The sequence below is a fragment of the Gadus macrocephalus genome, chromosome 4 (genome assembly GCF_031168955.1).
Source record: "Gadus macrocephalus chromosome 4, ASM3116895v1".
NCBI classification, from domain to species: domain Eukaryota; kingdom Metazoa; phylum Chordata; class Actinopteri; order Gadiformes; family Gadidae; genus Gadus; species Gadus macrocephalus.
This window is the reverse complement of record NC_082385.1, coordinates 7,618,658-7,635,970: the sequence shown is the minus strand read 5'-3', so window position 1 is coordinate 7,635,970 and position 17,313 is coordinate 7,618,658. Positions and strand designations below refer to the sequence as shown.

General features: G+C 44.6%; 1 protein-coding gene across 5 annotated transcripts; it reads left to right on the top strand.

Annotated features, from left to right (window-relative positions):
- Nucleotides 1-453: 453 nt before the first annotated feature.
- On the top strand, nucleotides 454-16,333 carry il6st (interleukin 6 cytokine family signal transduce). Of its 5 annotated transcripts, none has more exons than XM_060049819.1 (17): nucleotides 455-853; nucleotides 941-1,026; nucleotides 1,476-1,570; nucleotides 2,970-3,254; nucleotides 3,420-3,561; nucleotides 4,330-4,496; nucleotides 4,581-4,735; nucleotides 4,885-5,047; nucleotides 10,027-10,109; nucleotides 10,731-10,950; nucleotides 11,213-11,413; nucleotides 11,513-11,614; nucleotides 11,935-12,084; nucleotides 13,167-13,307; nucleotides 13,820-13,916; nucleotides 14,637-14,718; nucleotides 15,392-16,333. In XM_060049819.1, exons 3-17 carry the CDS (start codon nucleotides 1,489-1,491, stop codon nucleotides 16,064-16,066), a joined length of 2,745 nt encoding a protein of 914 aa, XP_059905802.1. In that variant the 5' UTR covers nucleotides 455-853; nucleotides 941-1,026; nucleotides 1,476-1,488; the 3' UTR covers nucleotides 16,067-16,333. The 5 variants fall into 5 exon arrangements, with proteins under 5 accessions (XP_059905806.1, XP_059905802.1, XP_059905801.1 ...); XM_060049821.1 differs by having other exon boundaries at nucleotides 457-853; nucleotides 4,333-4,496; XM_060049818.1 differs by having other exon boundaries at nucleotides 455-1,026.
- The last annotated feature ends 980 nt before the right edge of the window (nucleotides 16,334-17,313 follow it).

The window sequence follows — 17,313 nt, the reverse complement described above, 5'->3', positions numbered from 1 at the left end:
AATGAGGCTGACAAGTTGGCTGTCGGTTTCTTGGTGCTAGTAAATGACAACGGGGCGTCCATTGTAGGTGCATCTGGGGGTAGATCATTCCCCACTCCAATTGCCCCTGGCATCATTCGAATGTTGCCTTATATACACGATTATGAAATGTACTGGAAGGAAGCCAGTAAAAATTATGAACAATTGCACTAGCTTGGTGCATCAATTTACATTCACAACCCGCTTCTTAGAGGTGTACACATTGTTCCAGAATTTCCCATCCCTAAAAAACTGGACAGATTTAGGCGAATACTAAACTTACCGGTCTGAATTGGTGATAGGACGCGGTGAAGTCCAATAGGGACTATATGTGACCCAGAGCAACAAGTTGAATTACGGCCACGATGAGCACTTAAGTAAACGCCTACTTCCTCCTTCAACAACAAAACCCTACTCCCTGGGACATGCGTAGTAGTAGAGGCTTATTAAAAATCTGTTTATGCTTTTCCTTGGCCTCACTATAAATTCGGACATGTTTGACTCCTCCACTCGGACAAAGACTTGCCAGCCATTTACCCCGTGTTTCGTCAACGTTTTTTTATTTCTAGCTTTTGGCATTTCTCCCCTTTTTGCGGAACAATTTTAGGAACGCCTAAAAAAAGTTTGCGCTAGCATTAACAGAGGCGCACAGTGTATAGTGAACACTCTGCCCTCCATGTCACCCCAATACTACATAGAACGGAACGTGGAAGAACCTGGCAGGGAGGCCCGCAGGAAAGGAGGTTTGGAACGTAGCCCCGTGTGACGCGATATGACGACCCGAGGGGCGTGACATACCGGAAAACAACATGCTGTTTGGCAATGTTTCAAGACGGTATTTCCTGTGATTTTATTCAATAGTAACGGATTTCAAGCAATCCGATAAGATATTCAATACCATACCTATGTTTTACCAACTCAGGGTTGCTAATAAGATGTGGTACCAAGGCTAAGGTCGGAGAGGCAGAGTTCTAGTTCGGGCCGTCCTTGCTCCAACTACCAGGCTAGGTAAGATACGACGTTCATGACGTTTCAAGTTTTCTGTATTCAATATTCTAAAGCCTCTAACGTTAGAACTTGTTGTGTTTTATTTGTTATTGCAATGCTATTAACGTATTGCTCTTAAGAAGAGATGTGGGTTTTTTTTTACGTGGAGGTGAATGCCGTGTTTAGCAAGCCCACATTTTATTATTCGCGTTCGCCTTATTATTAGGACAGCTTCATGTGACCAATGTGGACTTGGAAACGGGTTGAAAAGTTGTTGTTTTTTTGCTCAATAACAATACAATACAAACAACTGTACCACACTTGGCACACACAGCATTATCGGTGAACCTGAAAACAGGCTTACTGACTCAGTGCAGTCAACGTGACATCCCCTCCACGTTGAAACGGCTTGGTCCAGTCGCAGTTATCGATTCCTATTTTCCCATTATTAATCTAATGATGTGATTCAGATCTCTCTTAGACATGGCTATGGTTCTCTACATTGGTTTGCTCCATCGTCTTCTGTTGGCATGCCTGGTCTCGTCCGGCCTTGCCTTCAGTGCCGGTAAGTCCATCTTACTGTTTTAGTACTGTAGTAGGCTATGACAGCCCTGTTATGTTTAGCCTCACCATGATAAGGTGATAAAACAAAAACAGGGTTTACCCCAGTTAAAAGAAGATTCCACTGTTATAAAACATAAAACACTTTGACTCTTATGCCTTCAGTTGCTATGTTATTGTTTTAGTCTCACCATGTTGGTTATCCTGATAGATCGTAAACTATTGCATGATGCTGCTGTTCCTTCTTCCTTTCCCGTTCTGTCTTATATAACTGAACTTTCCAAATCCTTTATAACCCACTTATAAAATAGTATGATCTATATGTTTCAGTTGCTTATTTATGTTTTCATCAATTTATGAAAACACAAATTATTCTAACGAGAAACTGTTTCTCGCTAGTACTATCTGTACTATCTGTTAACTATCAAATAGGAGATTGCATGGAAGTACGTTTCACGAGTTGTAAACAACCAAGTGCAGAAATCCGTGGATGATATTTTCTCTTGTGGTACATGGTAGATTTGCCCTACTGTTTTTGGAAAAGGGGTACAGTGTTGGCAACTAACATTGCGTAAGATGGTTGGTACTTCCCCCACTATGCTACCACACATGAAACGAGATTGGAATGCAAATGAGTTCCCAGGAAGGAAAACGGACACCTACTGATATTGTTATTGTATCAAAATGGGCAACAACCTGGCACCAACATCACAGGCCTTTTGTGTGATTTATATCGCGGAAGAGATTATTCAGACCGCACATTATGGGAATTTATTCCATTCCAATTTTGAACAGCTCTTTGGTGTCTGTCCGCAAAAGTTATTTAAAGGCAATATAAGGCCTTCTCATGAAGTGAAGTCCCAGTCAGGATAAGGGAGGGTAGAGGAAGAAATTAACAGCAACACACGCCCATTCTCAAATCAAATATGAAAACATGGAATGTCTAAATTATTTATTGAATCAATTGGTTACAAAAGGGTGCATGTTAATTGCCGTTCAGTTTTGTTCACTTCGAACCTCAGTTCCAGAAATAAGTAACTACAGTTTGCAAAGTACAAATGAAAACAGAAAGCAGTGCTTTGTAAGGTATACCTTACCGATGTTTGAAGGTAAACATCCAACAAAAAATAAAAATAAATACCTTATCAACTAGATTTTTCTAATATGTACACTAATTCCGAATTTGAATCCTGCAACATCTTCCAAAAATTGAAACAGCTGTAACACCTGGAACACTATCAACAGATTTGCAGCGTTTCTTTTTTTACCTGATTAATTTGTTATAATGCAATAATAACCTAGATGCTGATAATTTAAACGATTTACAATGCCAACTTGAATCAGGTTGTTACATCCTTGTGTTTCAACATGTCATTAATTTGCTTTTCATTCTTTGTCCTCAGAATACACGTTTGATGTTAACATTTTACCGCACTCTCCAGCGGTGGAAATAGGGAAGAATTTTACTGCAACATGTAGTCTGGCCAATACAAGTGAAGCAACTGCAGATGACCTCATATGGTACTCTACTTCGAAGATTATTCCTCGGGAACAGTACAACAAAATCAACACGAGTGCTGTCAATGTCACTATCACAATCACTAGTGAAACACCATCTCGGTTATTTTGTCGAGTAAACAAATCTAAGGATACCAAGGATACTTATGGCATTGAACTTCATAAAGGATGTAAGTTCCTGTGTGTGTGTGTATGTGCGCGTGCGTGCGTGTGTGTGTGTTTGTATACAAAAATCTATTAGACAGGTGCCTTTATTTGCTTTTTAGTGATTTTTCTTAATTACTTATTTAATCCAGTGCCAGTTAATAACGGTCTTTGTTTTTTTGCTTTTCCAGATCCCCCTGAAAGGCCAGAAAATCTCTCCTGTGTGGCTCTCCAGGTGGACAAAAGAATATCGAATAACGTTACCTGTTCTTGGGATACTCGAAAACGTGGTACTCTGATAGAAACAAAAACCTCACTGTTCTTTAGTTCAGGGTAAGTGCCATTGGTAGCTGTTGTAGGATGCAATTCGTAATTTTCCCTTTGAAGTGCCAGTGACCAAAAAACCTTTTTATTTTTTTACGTTTTGTTTATCACTGTTAGGGAAATCAATACCCAATTTAGAGAAAAGGTTGCTTGTGGATCTGTGCAACACTTCATTTATTACCCGCGTCCGGTGCTAAGGCTTCCTGGACATATACAGTGTTAGGCTACGGTGTGTGGCGGATTTCCTATGCAACATTGCATTTTGTAAGGTTCTGAACAGTTACACAACGACGGTACTAAAAAAGTATCATAAAGTTGGTGTGGGTCGTAACCATGGGGATAACACGGCCCCTTCTTTCTAGAACTCTCAGTCCAAAAAACATGTTTGAATTCCATCTGTAACAGTGGGCTCACTCTTTAAATCAAGCAATGTTTTGATGCATTCGGGATTTGTTAAGACAGCAGATTTGACTCATTGTTCAAACACATCTTGCCTCATCATAACGTTTTTTAAATTAAAATTCCAATATAAAAAAAAAAATTACATTTTAAATATGTAGGCATGTATTTTCTAGATAGATAATGTAAGATAAATGTTCAAACTAGATTTTTTTTTTTATTAATGTAACCGACTTTTTGGTTATTAAGTGAGCATAAATCCTAAGCATTAATTTGAATGTTAACTTTAACTTCAATTTGTTGTCCATCATCTTGAAATCCAAAACCACATCTGTCTCTCTGTAGTAGTAGTATCTCATAATCATCATTACTTCTCTGCAGTGATGAAGAGAAAGAGAAAGAAATCAAAGATGCCGATAAACACCGCGGGACAGTAACGCTGTCTATTTTCCCACATCATATGAATGCAAAAGTTTGGGTGGTATCCGAGAATAAACTCGGAAAAGTGAAGTCCGACGTCCTTGAAACGGAGGCTGACCGGTTTGGTAAGTGGCATTACATTTATATTAAAATAGCTAATGGTTATTGTTAAGTCGCTCAATTCATAATGGCTGAATGCTCTTCTACAGCCAAAACGAATCCACCCTTCAACGTGGTAGCCATCAGTGAGAAGCAATTTCCTGAATCCCTTCTAATAAACTGGTCACAGCCTATTAAGAATGTCTATGTGAAACTGATTTATCAAATCAGATACTGTAAACATGGCTCTCAAACGTGGAGCGAGGTAAGTTTGGCTGTTCTTTCGTTCATTACGTACTTGATTGTATTTTATTACTGGAATTTCTTGAAGTTCATCCTCATAACAAGGAATTTTAACAACGTTTAAAATGGGTTAAATATTCCTAATTTAAGAGTTATTGTGATCTCTTTCAGATACCACTTGAAGACACTGCGAGGGAAATCCAGTCTTTTAGACTACAATACCTCCGACCATACACACTCTATATCACTCAAGTGCGATGCAAAATGTATCGAGAGGGCTTTGGTTATTGGAGTGATTGGAGCCGTAATGCTACTAAAATGACACCAGAAGACAGTAAGTGTAAATTCAGAGTTAAACAGTCAGTCAACCAATCCAACTGGATGAAGCTGAAGCACGACGGAACAAATTGTATATTCTAAACCGCGATAGCCTGGTGCTACCAGACTTTCGTGCTTAATTTGCTGAGTCTGGAATTGAGTAACGTTAACGCACTTGAAGGGGTGTCTGTTGAAGTTTAAAACGATTGTATCTGCCAAGTGCCACTCTACATCTGCCATAACCAATAGCTAACGTTTGGCCGGGAATCACGTTGCGCGCAGGCTGTAAACAAACCAAACACCGTGCGTGAAGATGTCTGTCAACGAGAGCTGACTTTAGCGTCATAGACCTCTGAAGAATAAGTCCCGCCTCCGAGGCTCTTGGTTCCATGTTTAAATGTGTATGGAAAATAACATGGGGGTTTTGAATGATCGTACGGATTGGATTGTAGGGGCCCTTAAAATAGTTAACTTTTATTAATGCTAACCGGGAGCTAGTTCTGATCTACGCAGACTTCATACGTCATACTTGTCAGGGAGGCGGGAGTTGCTCGCAACCATTCACAACCTAACGTGATTGTCATTTCACGCGTGAATGGACGAGCAGCGTTGGTGCCACCTCCTCACCCAAGTGGAATCTATATGGAAAAAGTGTGTAGTTCAAAACCTGAGCAGCTTTTACTTCTTCGCCACCTGCAGAGTTTGTCACGTACGATCATTCAAAACCCCAATGTTATTTTACATAGACATTTAAACATGGAACCAGCCTCAGAGGCGGGACTTTCTTCAGAGGCCTTGTTCTCAGCCACTCCCTCTGTTCGCTGATTGGACGCACAAAATGGACGGAGAAACACAAAACGGACGGAGAAAACCCATACGCAGAACTGCAATGGGCGAAAACTATCCGGTTTCGTTTTAGGACGTTCAGGAATATCTCACCGGGTCTCCTGTGACCCGGCCTGGAGGAAGCCCGGGGCCCCCGTCTGGAGCCAGGCCCAGACGGAGGGCTCGATGGCGAGCGCCTGGTGGCCGGGTTTGCCACGGAGCCCGGTCGGGCACAGCCCGAACAAACTACGTGGCACCCCCCCCCTCTCTTCATCCCATGGGCTCACCACCTGTGGGAAGACCCGTTGGGGTCGGGTGCGCTGTGGGGAAAGGAACCAGAGCTTGTGAGGGAGGTGGAGCGCTATCAGTTAGATCTGGTGGGGCTTACCTCAACGCACAGTCTCAGCTCTGGTACCGTACTCCTGGATAAGGGTTGGACTCTATTCTTCTCCGGAGTTGCCGAGGGCGTGAGGCGCCGGGCGGGTGTGGGGATACTCATAAATCCCCGGCTGAGCGCCGCGGTGTTGGAGTTTACCCCGGTAGACGAGAGGGTCGCCTCCCTGCGCCTAAGGGTTGTAGGGGGGGAAAACTCTGACTGTTGTTTGTGCGTATGCACCAAACAGCAGTTCAGAGTACTCGGCCTTCTTGGAGACCCTGAATGGAGTCCTGTATGGGGCTCCAGTAGGGGACTCCGTAGTTCTGCTGGGAGACTTCAACGCCCACGTGGGCAACGATGGAGACACCTGGAGAGGCGTGGTGGGGAGGAACTAAACCCGAGCGGTCGTTTGTTATTGGACTTCTGTGCTAGTCATGGATTATCCATAACGAACACCATGTTCGAACATAAGGGTGCCCATAAGTGTACCTGGTACCAGAGTACCCTAGGCCGAAGATCGATGATCGATTTCGTGATCGTGTCATCTGATCTGAGGCCGCATGTTTTGGACACTCGGGTTAAGAGAGGGGCGGAACTGTCAACCGACCACCATCTGGTTGTGAGTTGGATCAGGGAATGGGGGAAATTTCCGGATAGACCTGGTAAGCCCAAACGAGTAGTGCGGGTGAATTGGGAACGTCTGGAGGAGGCCCCCGTCCTAGGTATCTTCAACTCACACCTCCGGCTGAGTTTTTCTGGCATTCCTGTGGAGGTTGGGGGCATTGAGCCGGAGTGGGCGGTGTTCAAAGCCTCCATTGCTGAAGCTGCGGTGGCTAGCTGTGGCCTCAGGGTCTTAGGCTCCTCAAGGGGCGGTAACCCTCGGACACCGTGGTAGACACCGGTGGTCAGGGAAGCCGTCCGATTGAAGAAGGAGGCCTTCCGGGATATGATATCCTGGAGGACTCCTGACTCGGTTGCAGGGTACCGACATGCTCGAAGGGCTGCAGCTGCTGCCGTGTCGGAGGCTAAGCAGCGGGTGTGGGAGAAGTTTGGAGAGGCCATGAAGAAGGACTTTCGGTCGGCACCAAAGTGTTTCTTGAAGACTATCCGGCACCTCAGGAGGGGGAAACGGGGAACCATCCAAGCTGTGTACAGTAAGGATGGGACTCTGTTGACCTCAACTGAGGAGGTCGTCGGACGTTGGAAGGAACACTTTGAGGAACTCCTGAATCCGAATAGCACGCCCTCTATGTTGGAGGCAGAGCTCAAGGTTGATGGTGTTTCGTCGTCAATTTCCCTGGTGGAGGTCACTGAGGTAGTCAAACATCTCCGCAGTGGCAAAGCCCCAGGGATTGATGAGATCCAGCCAGAAATGCTAAAGGCTCTGGGTGTTGAGGGGCTGTCATGGTTGACACGACTATTCAACATCGCGTGGGAAACGGGTACAGTGCCAAAGGAGTGGCAAACCGGGGTGGTGGTTCCCCTGTTCAAAAAGGGGGACCAGAGAGTGTGTGCCAATTACCGGGGTATCACACTTCTCAGCCTCCCTGGTAATGTCTACTCCAAGGTGCTGGAAAGGAGGGTTCGGCCGATCGTCGAACCTCAGATTGAAGAGGAACAATGCGGTTTTCGCCCCGGACGTGGAACTACGGACCAGCTCTTCACTCTCGCAAGGATCCTGGAGGGGGCCTGGGAGTATGCCCATCCGGTCTACATGTGTTTTGTGGATCTGGAGAAGGCATATGACCGGGTCCCCCGGGAGAAACTGTGGGAGGTGCTGCGGGAGTATGGGGTAAGGGGGTTTATCCTCAGGGCCATCCAATCTCTGTACTCCCAAAGCGAGAGCTGTGTTCGCGTCCTCGGCAGCCAGTCAGTTTCGTTCTCAGTGGGTGCTGGTCTCCGCCAGGGCTGCGCCTTGTCACCAATCCTGTTTGTGATATACATGGACAGGATATCGAGGCGTGGTGGGGAGGTGTTGCAGTGCGGTGGTCTGAGGATCTCGTCACTGCTTTTTGCAGATGATGTGGTCCTCATTGGATCATCGGCCTGTGACCTTCAGCACTCACTGGATCGGCTGGCGGCCGAGTGTGAAGCGGCTGGGATGAGGATCAGCACCGCTAAATCTGAGGCCATGACTCTTAGCAGGAAACCGGTGGATTGCTTACTCCGGGTAGGAAATGAGTCCTTAGCCCAAGTGAAGGAGTTCAAGTACCTCGGGGTCTTGTTCGCGAGTGAGGAGTAGCGGGGGCGGTATTGCGTTCGCTTTACCGCACCGTTGTTACGAAAAGAGAGCTGAGCCGCAAGGTAAAGCTCTCGATCTACCGGTCGATCTTCGTTCCTATCCTCACCTATGGTCATGAGGGTTGGGTGATGACCGAAAGGACGAGATCGCGGGTACAAGCGGCCGAGATGAGTTTTCTCAGAAGGGTGGCTGGCGTCTCCCTTAGGGATAGGGTGAGAAGCTCAGGCATCCGTGAGGAACTCGGATTAGAGCCGCTGCTCCTTTACTTAGAAAGGAGTCAGCTGAGGTGGTTCGGGCATCTGGTAAGGATGCCCACTGGGTGCCTTCCTTGGGAGGTGTTTCAGGCACGTCCAGTGGGGAGGAGACCTCGGGGAAGACCCAGGACTAGGTGGAGAGATTATATCTCAACACTGGCCTGGGAACGCCTCGGGATCCCCCCGTCAGAGCTGGTCAATGTGGCCCGGGAAAGGGAAGTCTGGGGCCTCCTGCTTGAGCTGCTCCCCCTGCGACCCGACCCCGGATAAGCGGATGAAGATGAGATGAGAGATGAGATGATGAGGAATATCTCCGTAAAGGCGGATTCATTGCGAAACCGCATCGAGCTATAGAAACGCTGTAGTAAATATTCAAGGCGCTGGTTCTCCACAGAGAAAGTCGAGTGCATCAAGCCTGCGCGCATACAGCCTGCGTGGTGTATACAAACATTCAGTCACGAGGAGATTCAACAGTTCGTAATTAAATGTATCAAGGGGCTGTATTTAAAGCTACAAAAAGAATACAAATAAAATTCATTGAAGAAAATCGACCCAACTCTGACATCGCCCAGCTGGTGGGGGGCAATGACGTCATCGTTTGCGTTTCAGGCGTCCACGTGAATCCGAACCGCATAGGTCCGGATATATTTGAAACCACCCTGCGACATGGTTTCAGAAATGTGCGGTTTCGGGCACCGGATCCGCCAGCTCCGTCTGGACGGTCGGCCGAAACGCACAAGAATTATGCGGTTTCACCAAAAAATTGGCTCCGTATGGACGGGGCCCCAGACAGTACTGAAGGGAAATTAAAATTGAGCGGAAGTACTTAGGCAGGCGGAGCCAGGCTAAAACCGCGAAGCAGAAGGAGGGCGAATTCTGCCCCATGATTCTGCCTCATGTTTGTGGAGCAACATAAATACCTAAAACAATATTGTTCCTAACAGTTTACTCACTCACACAAGCCAAATACAATGGCTACATTTCTTTTAGACATTAATTCCAAAACATATTTTTGCGTTATGAGGCTGAACAGCTAGTCATGTGCATTCAAGGAGAGTTCTACAACAATGTTGCAGGGACAGTCTCAGAACTACACCTCAACATTATGACCTAATTTATAAAATGTCTAATTGATCAAATGACCTCATTGATAAAATTAGTTCATTGTAGAAGCCATGATATTAGTAACATGTGCATTACGTACCAATAGGTTGAAGTTGTGGATATTTTCCAACATACATTATTTTCTTTTTTTAAATCTTTGTAAAGTCTTACTGTGCTCTTTTCTTAAATTTTAGAGCCAAAGAGTAAACCGGACTTATGGCGGACTATCAACAATACAGAAGGCAGAAATAGGAAGACGATGCATATACTTTGTAAGGTAAATATTCACAGTGAAATCAACCATGGCATACCATAAGAAAATCCTTCTTGACAATCAGCCTAATGATTGTCTAATGATGAATTATTTGAGAAAGAAATGACCCCTTGAAAGCTGCCAGATTTGATCAGAATTACAATTTATACATTGAGATTTTGTTCTGTGTAATAGTTCATTTTCTTGATATCATATTGTAACACCGATCCTCCAAATGAACTATTTGAAACTTGAACAACTACTCAACCTACTCCTTCACCATAAAATAAACCTTGCCTTCAACAGAAGTCCTCTGATGGCTCAAAGATGCATGGGGGTGCTCAGAGTTATTCATACGTCCTCAAAGTCCTGATAGACTCACCACCTTACCAGAGTGGATCAGAACTTGTAGTGGGATCGGGACTTGTAGCGCTAACCATCCAATCCTCTTGGAGTTATATGGCAGGAGTTGGTTGCTTAGTTTGTAGATACTGTAACCGTATTGCCACCCATGGCATGATTAAGATCCTTTTTTTTTCAGGGAAATAATTTTTTCGGGCTACAATTCAAAGCGTTCCCTTACCTTGTCATCGATTTCGTCATAGTTCCCAAATGATCACTATTAACATTGCTCTTCCGTGTTAGGATCCTGAACTGTCCAATGGACGGATCAGAATCTTTAAGGTCAAGATGCAGTCTCTTCCCTGGACGGAGGTGGTGGTGAACCGTACGGGATCTCAGGATCTCGCTGTAGACCTCAGACAGATTCAGGACCCAAGAGGCATCATCTTTGTCGAAGTCATCGCCTGCAATTCTGTGGGACAATCTCCTAAGGCGTCGCTAAAAATCCCCCGAAATCAGCACCGTAAGAAATCAGCACATTCAGGTTAAGACACAATCGGAATGAAATTTTTTAAAAACTGTTCAAGCCTCTTTTTTTTTTCTGTTTGAGTCTGTATTTGATCCGTATCTTTTCAATTCTGGATATTCTTTTTAGATTTCCTCCCCCACCCGTTTCAAATGTCTAATGTGGATATCCAGTTGGTTTTTGCAGTTGTGTGCTATTTGCTAGTTGATCTATAATCCCATCCTGTGGACGTGTGTTCTATCTGTTCTGCATGATGCAGAGTTTCCACCGGTAAACAAACTCATGTGGAAAAGCGACAAAGGCCAGCTATTGATCGAATGGCAGACACCCAACGTCTCTGCCGGTGGTTCCCCACCCAAGCATAATCTGACAGAGTATGTGGTTCAGTGGGTGTCTGGGAAGGATGGAAAGATGGACTGGCAGAGAGAGAATCGGAGCACATTAAAAACGTTCATCAGAGGTAATGATTCCAACGTGGCCATTCTGAAAATGTGTGAATAAGCGTAAAGATTCGGTCTGTATTCATCATTCGCTTTATGACTTTTGGTTTTCTCATTAGGAGACCTGGAGAATTTTATATACTACAACATATCGGTTTACCCGATATACTCTGATTGGATTGGACAGCCGGTAACCATACCAGCCTATTTAGAACAAGGAGGTAAGAATGTAAAGCTTTGATAATGGCCTGTGTAACTTATCTTATTGTCTTTTGGAAAATAGTTGTTTTTGTTACCATGCTTCTCAGGCCCAGTCCATATCACCAAAAGTGTGTGTGTGTGTGTGTGTGTGTGTGTGTGTGTGTGTGTGTGTGTGTGTGTGTGTGTGTGTGTGTGTGTGTGTGTGTGTGTGTGTGTGTGTGTGTGTGTGTGTGTGTGTGTGTGTCTTAAGTGTTTGTAGTGTTTTGTAATGTATACTATAATGTCCTTCTGGCTATGTTTCACTGGACATTTTGGCTGTTCTCTCAATGTCTTCTTGCAGCCCCGTCACATCCTCCCAGCATTAAAGTGGAATACCTTGGGAGCAACAATGCTAAGCTTGTGTGGACGGACATTCCTCAGGAAAAGCAAACAGGCTTCATCGTGAACTACACCTTGTATTACTTCACCTTGAACGAAAGAGACGTGCAAGGTAAGAACCTGACCCAGATAAACAGTAGCCGGAAGATGTACATGTATATTTACATTGAGGACATTTAGCAGACGCTTTGATCATAGCGTATTACAGCGGTTCATGCACACATTCACACGCCGATGATGGATCAAGGCGACATCCAGCTCGTCGGGATCAGTTAGGTTTAGGTGTCTTGCTCAAGGACACTCAGCCAGGAGCAAGGGATTGAACTAGCAACCTTCCGGCTACTAGTCAGTCAACCTGCTCTACCTCCTGAGCTAAGCCAACCCGGCCATGTACATAATTATAATCATAAAATATAATAAATAATTATTCGATAATTTATATACCGTATATATATATATTATAATAAAATATTTATAAAGGCGGAACTTGAAAAGCAAGCCTGAATCTATCATACCACGGCCCTGAAGGCCCTTTCTGTTGTTCCTAGCCGTAAGAGCTGAACAAGAACAAGGGGGGAATGTGTCTCATCCTTCAGACTTCAGCATCCCCTTTGCTTCATGGGAGACGCTACTGCAGTAGCCTCTTATATAGATGTAATACTAATGGACTGAATCTATACAGCGCAGCTATAGACTTCTGCCTTTTATTTCCCCCCCGGGTTTATTGGCCAGAAGCTTGTACCCGCATAACCGAGAAAGCATCTCGCTTGTGTTTTCCCCAGGTCGTGTTTTAACTGGTGAAGCCAGACCTTTGGGCTACAAATAGATGCTTGTATCGGCCAGGGCTGCGGTGATATCTGTATTTTATCTATCGTACATTTTGGGGCCGAGATATTTCGTAGTTATATATTATATCTATAGTTATTTTTTGTGCTTCCTTTGGGATATTTAGCAGTAGGTATTTGTATTATGTTGGGAAATTTTTGTTAACTAATACATGTGGAGGCTATGGTATGGTGCCAAATTCTGACTTCCTGTCTCTGAAAGGTGCTATGTAAACAAGCTTTGTTCTGACTGAAGGACTGAAAGAACAACATGTCTTTGTAGCCATGATGTCGCGTCAAGCCCTGAAACACTAAGGTTGAATATTGGACACTCTAAATTTGAACGTGAACTGTGCTTCTTACTTTGCAGCCATAACACTGCCAGCAAATACCTACTCGTATCATCTGAAGACCTTGTCAAGTAACACCACGTACTTGACCAAGGTTAAGTCCTCCACAATAAAAGGATCGGCGACCAGCCCAGAACATATGTTCATAACTGCCAAATACGGTAAATATTGTCTTTACTATAGTTCGTAATCGTCTTTTTATCTATATAGTGTATTTTGAAATTGACCCAGGGTTTGAAATGTTTGTCATTTCCGAAGTTAGAATGCAATGGGGTTTGTTCACTTAATGGTGCAGCCTTGGGTGTCTTGTAGGGCTGTTGGAAATCAGTGCACAAACTCGTTACCCTATAGTCACACCCACTTGATACCCATAATGCACTGTAAATACGGTGAACAACTCTATCGACTATTTCTTTACTCTCTCCTGTGTTGGATAGCGGTTTTATTATTTAATGATGAAATATTCAATCATGAAAAAACACTAGGTAAATATTTACAGCAGTGACCATCCATTTTGTATATTTATATATTTTGGTGATATTTAACATGATTCCCGGCATGTGATTAGTGTTAAAATCTCCTCTATTCCCTGCCTTACTTGTTCCTTAAATAGTTGACCAAATAGTATATTCGTCTGGTCTCCTTTCTGAAACGATTGTGATTTTTGTTTCAGCACCGGGAGAGGTGAAGGGCATAGTGGTCGGAGCTTGCCTCGGATTCCTGTTTTTGCTTCTAGGAATAACAATTCTTTGTTTTTATAAGTGGCAGTCGTAAGTGTTAATTTTCCTTGATTTCTCCTCGACCCAATGCTGTAAATGAAAAGGGAATATAAACAAAGAAGGTCCCTAAAAAATTGCTTCTTGCCAATTTTGCATAGTTGGCTTAAAATACTTCCACTTCCCACACATCAAATACGTGCGAGAAGAGGAATTTTGTTTGAATTGAACTTTCCTAAGTGCTAAGAGAAAAACATTGTGCAAACAAATAGCTACAACAATTTGGGCAAACTCAATGACATATCACGCCATTGAAACACGATTTATCGCGCCCCAATCATTGCAGCTATTTGCTCAACAAATGTTTAGAACTCATTGCTTCTTTGTTATGATTACGGTCCGGCCAGATACCCGTCCCCTGATCGTAGCTAACTTCCAAGGAATAGGATTAAGGGGAACTTGAGTCATGCGTGCTGCAATGCTCCCAGCCCTGCCTTTCATTCGTGCCGAGTTTTGTCTATCGAAAATGGGCGAGGCCAGCAGCAGGGCCAGTGTCCAAAAGGAGACCTGAGCGAGCAGCTGCAGCAGACGTTGCACTATGCCGTCCCTGCAGTGTTTCATCATCGCTCATCTGAGAATGTTGAGATATTGCATCAGACTGACTTGAAGGAATTGTCTTTACATGTATCTAAAATCTAAAATGTATACATGTATCTCACTGATTTTTTTTTCAACCGTGATATAAAAATTGTGTCACTCTTGCCTCTTCTTCAGAATCGAAAGTAAATGGTGGCCGACCATTCCAAATCCCGAAAATAGCAGAATTGGAACCTGGACTCCTGATTTCCATTTGAAAGTAAGAAACAAAAAAATAAATAAGTTATTGAGTATCTGAACTGCTACTCTGTGTAGCCTAAAGAGATCCAATAAACAGTGTCATGCCAATAACTAACGAGAGCCACAAATGTATTAATTCCTGCATTTAAGAATGAATCATCTTTCTCATTTTCTAGACAAGAAGATATCCGCCATTAGCTTGAATCCTTATCCAACCTCCTCTGCCTAAGGCAGATAGTAAAAAAAGTAGGGCGTTGTTTCAACCTGTATGTAAAGTAAACTGCACTGATATATGCAAAACATTTTGCTTTTCCTTTGTTTTTTTACACCTCTAAAACCCAAGGAGCCGATAATTACCGAAAATGAGGCGGAAGAAAAATAATAATAATGAAAAATGACGCAGGATAACAATAGTGTGTCATGCTATGAACTCACACTAACTAGGGCTGGGTATGGCCCCTCTTTTCCCCAATCTATTCCATTCAGACTTCCGTAACGTTTTTTTATTCAATCAAAGGATTTAAGGAATCAATGTCATTCAGATGAAGATCAATCTGAATCCCAGAATAGTTAGTTTTTAACCCAGGCCTGCTCCCACACACATTTAGAGCTTGTGCAAAGAGAGTGTTTCGAAGGTATGTTGAACCGCAGTGGTGACCGCCATGAAATAACCTTCCGCTCCTCCCTCGCAGAACGAGCCACCCAAGGAGAACACCCTGGTGGACGTGAGCGTGGTGGAGGTCGACATGCTGGACGGCAAGTCTGTGTTCGAGGAGGACAGGGCCGGCCTGCCGCTGAAGAAGGACAAGTACCTCTCGGAGGAGCACAGCAGCGGCATCGGCGACTCCTCCTGCATGTCGTCGCCGCGCCAGAGCGTGTCGGACAGCAGCCACAGCAGCGACGAGGGCGGGGACCTGGGGGAGACTGCGGCGGGCGCCGTGCAGTACTCCTCCGTGGTGGCCTCTCAGGGGTACAAGGGTCAGAACCCCAACGCCGCCGCGCACGGCCAGCAGCCGCAGCAGCAGCAGCAGCAGACCACGCCGTCCTTCAGAAGATCCGAGTCCACCCAGCCGCTGCTGGAGTGCGAGGACGGCGGCGACACGCCGGGGTCGAGCGGACAGTCGCGCCTCCTCTCGCCCGGCAGCGGTTACCGGAGCAAAGCGTTGGACCACGGGAGTGCCCGCTGTGCTGAGGGCGGGCCCCCGGGGCCCGGGGAGCAGGGGAGCGCGGTCTTACTCAGGTTCTGGCCGGGGGACCCGGCGTGTCAGCAGTCTGGGGCTCAGGACGCAGCAGAGAGCCCCGAGTTCCTGGAAGCCGTGCCAGCCTCCCACTGCATGACTAAGTTGGTCGGCTACCGGCCCCAGTGAGGGTCAAAAATGGAGGAGCTGTTGCATCATATTGCACTGTGGTGCCATTTCTTTTTCAAATCAAATCTGAACATTGAACACGAAAAATGTAGCAAGTCTTCAATGCACTGCCAATTATGAGTGGCTGCTTTTTTTTTTTACGTCCTAGTCATACCAGTCAATGGTTATTATTTTTTTATTTGAAATTAGTCAAACTTATTTTCGCTTTGTGTCAACTATACTGAAGGCATGCATGGAGATTTTCACATTAAAGTAATCCCAAGTGTTGGTTTGCGTGTTTTTGAGTTTGAGTGTACATATCAACGCTCTTCGAACACTCTCTTTACCCTAACATGACGGTAGATGGAGTTGGAGATATGAAGAGAGATGATAACCCACATGCAGAGCCCACAGTGACGGCTGCTGCTTGGGTCTGAACTTGTTTAACCCGGGATCTTCATGCAGGCCTGCAATGCAGTGATATGTGCTTATGATTCTTTATTTTAACATCTGATAGCCCCATCAACAGAGAGACTGGGGGGTAATTTGATCAAAGACAAATGCAAGAACATGATTGAACCAATCCTCCAGCAGAAGTGTTGGCAGTGTTTTCATTTTAAGGCAGGATCTTGATCTAGAGATGTGTTTAATGCCACCATTTTGCGGTTGGTCATTGGGGAATGTTCAATAAAAAAAAAACATGAACATCCCCAATAGTTCATGCAATGTCAATTAAAGAAATATTGAATATAAATATTTTATTGAAGGTTACAAGCCTAAAAAATTACCCAACGTAAGAAACTAATACCCTGGATATCGATGTAGGGATGGTAACTGGGGAAATAAAAAAAAAACATAAACAAAGAAATGGTATTGTTCAAATAGTTTTGCAGTCATAGATGATATTTTTCTCCTTAATATTTAAAAGTGTGCGGACTCATCAAATTCTCTGTGGATATGTGGCACTAACTCACTTACTGAACTGGCCAGTCCGAGCAGGTGGGTTGCCATGACAACAACCCATCCATGCCTTTGGGCATATTTGTCTCCCAACATCAAATGACCTCCATGAACCCTGTATCTCCAGACACAAGACACCGTGCGTTCTCCACGGGACAGAGAAACCCAAGCTGATCGGCAGCTGGTCTTCAGGCCAAGAAACAACGTGAAAGGGCTGAACAAGATGCTGTGATTTAGACACCCCTTCTGAAGGGGATGCCAAGTAAGCTTTCACATACAAGCAAGTTCCTGTGATGCAAAGGTTCAGA

What these genes read in the sequence shown, in the direction of transcription:
- il6st (XM_060049819.1), top strand. Translation starts at nt 1,489, where the DNA reads ATGGCTATGGTTCTCTACATTGGTTTGCTCCATCGTCTTCTGTTGGCA. An exon ending in GCTCTCAAACGTGGAGCGAG is followed by an intron (nt 4,736 to 4,884) that starts GTAAGTTTGGCT and finishes GATCTCTTTCAG; the next exon opens with ATACCACTTGAAGACACTGC. An exon ending in CGATGCATATACTTTGTAAG is followed by an intron (nt 10,110 to 10,730) that starts GTAAATATTCAC and finishes CTTCCGTGTTAG; the next exon opens with GATCCTGAACTGTCCAATGG.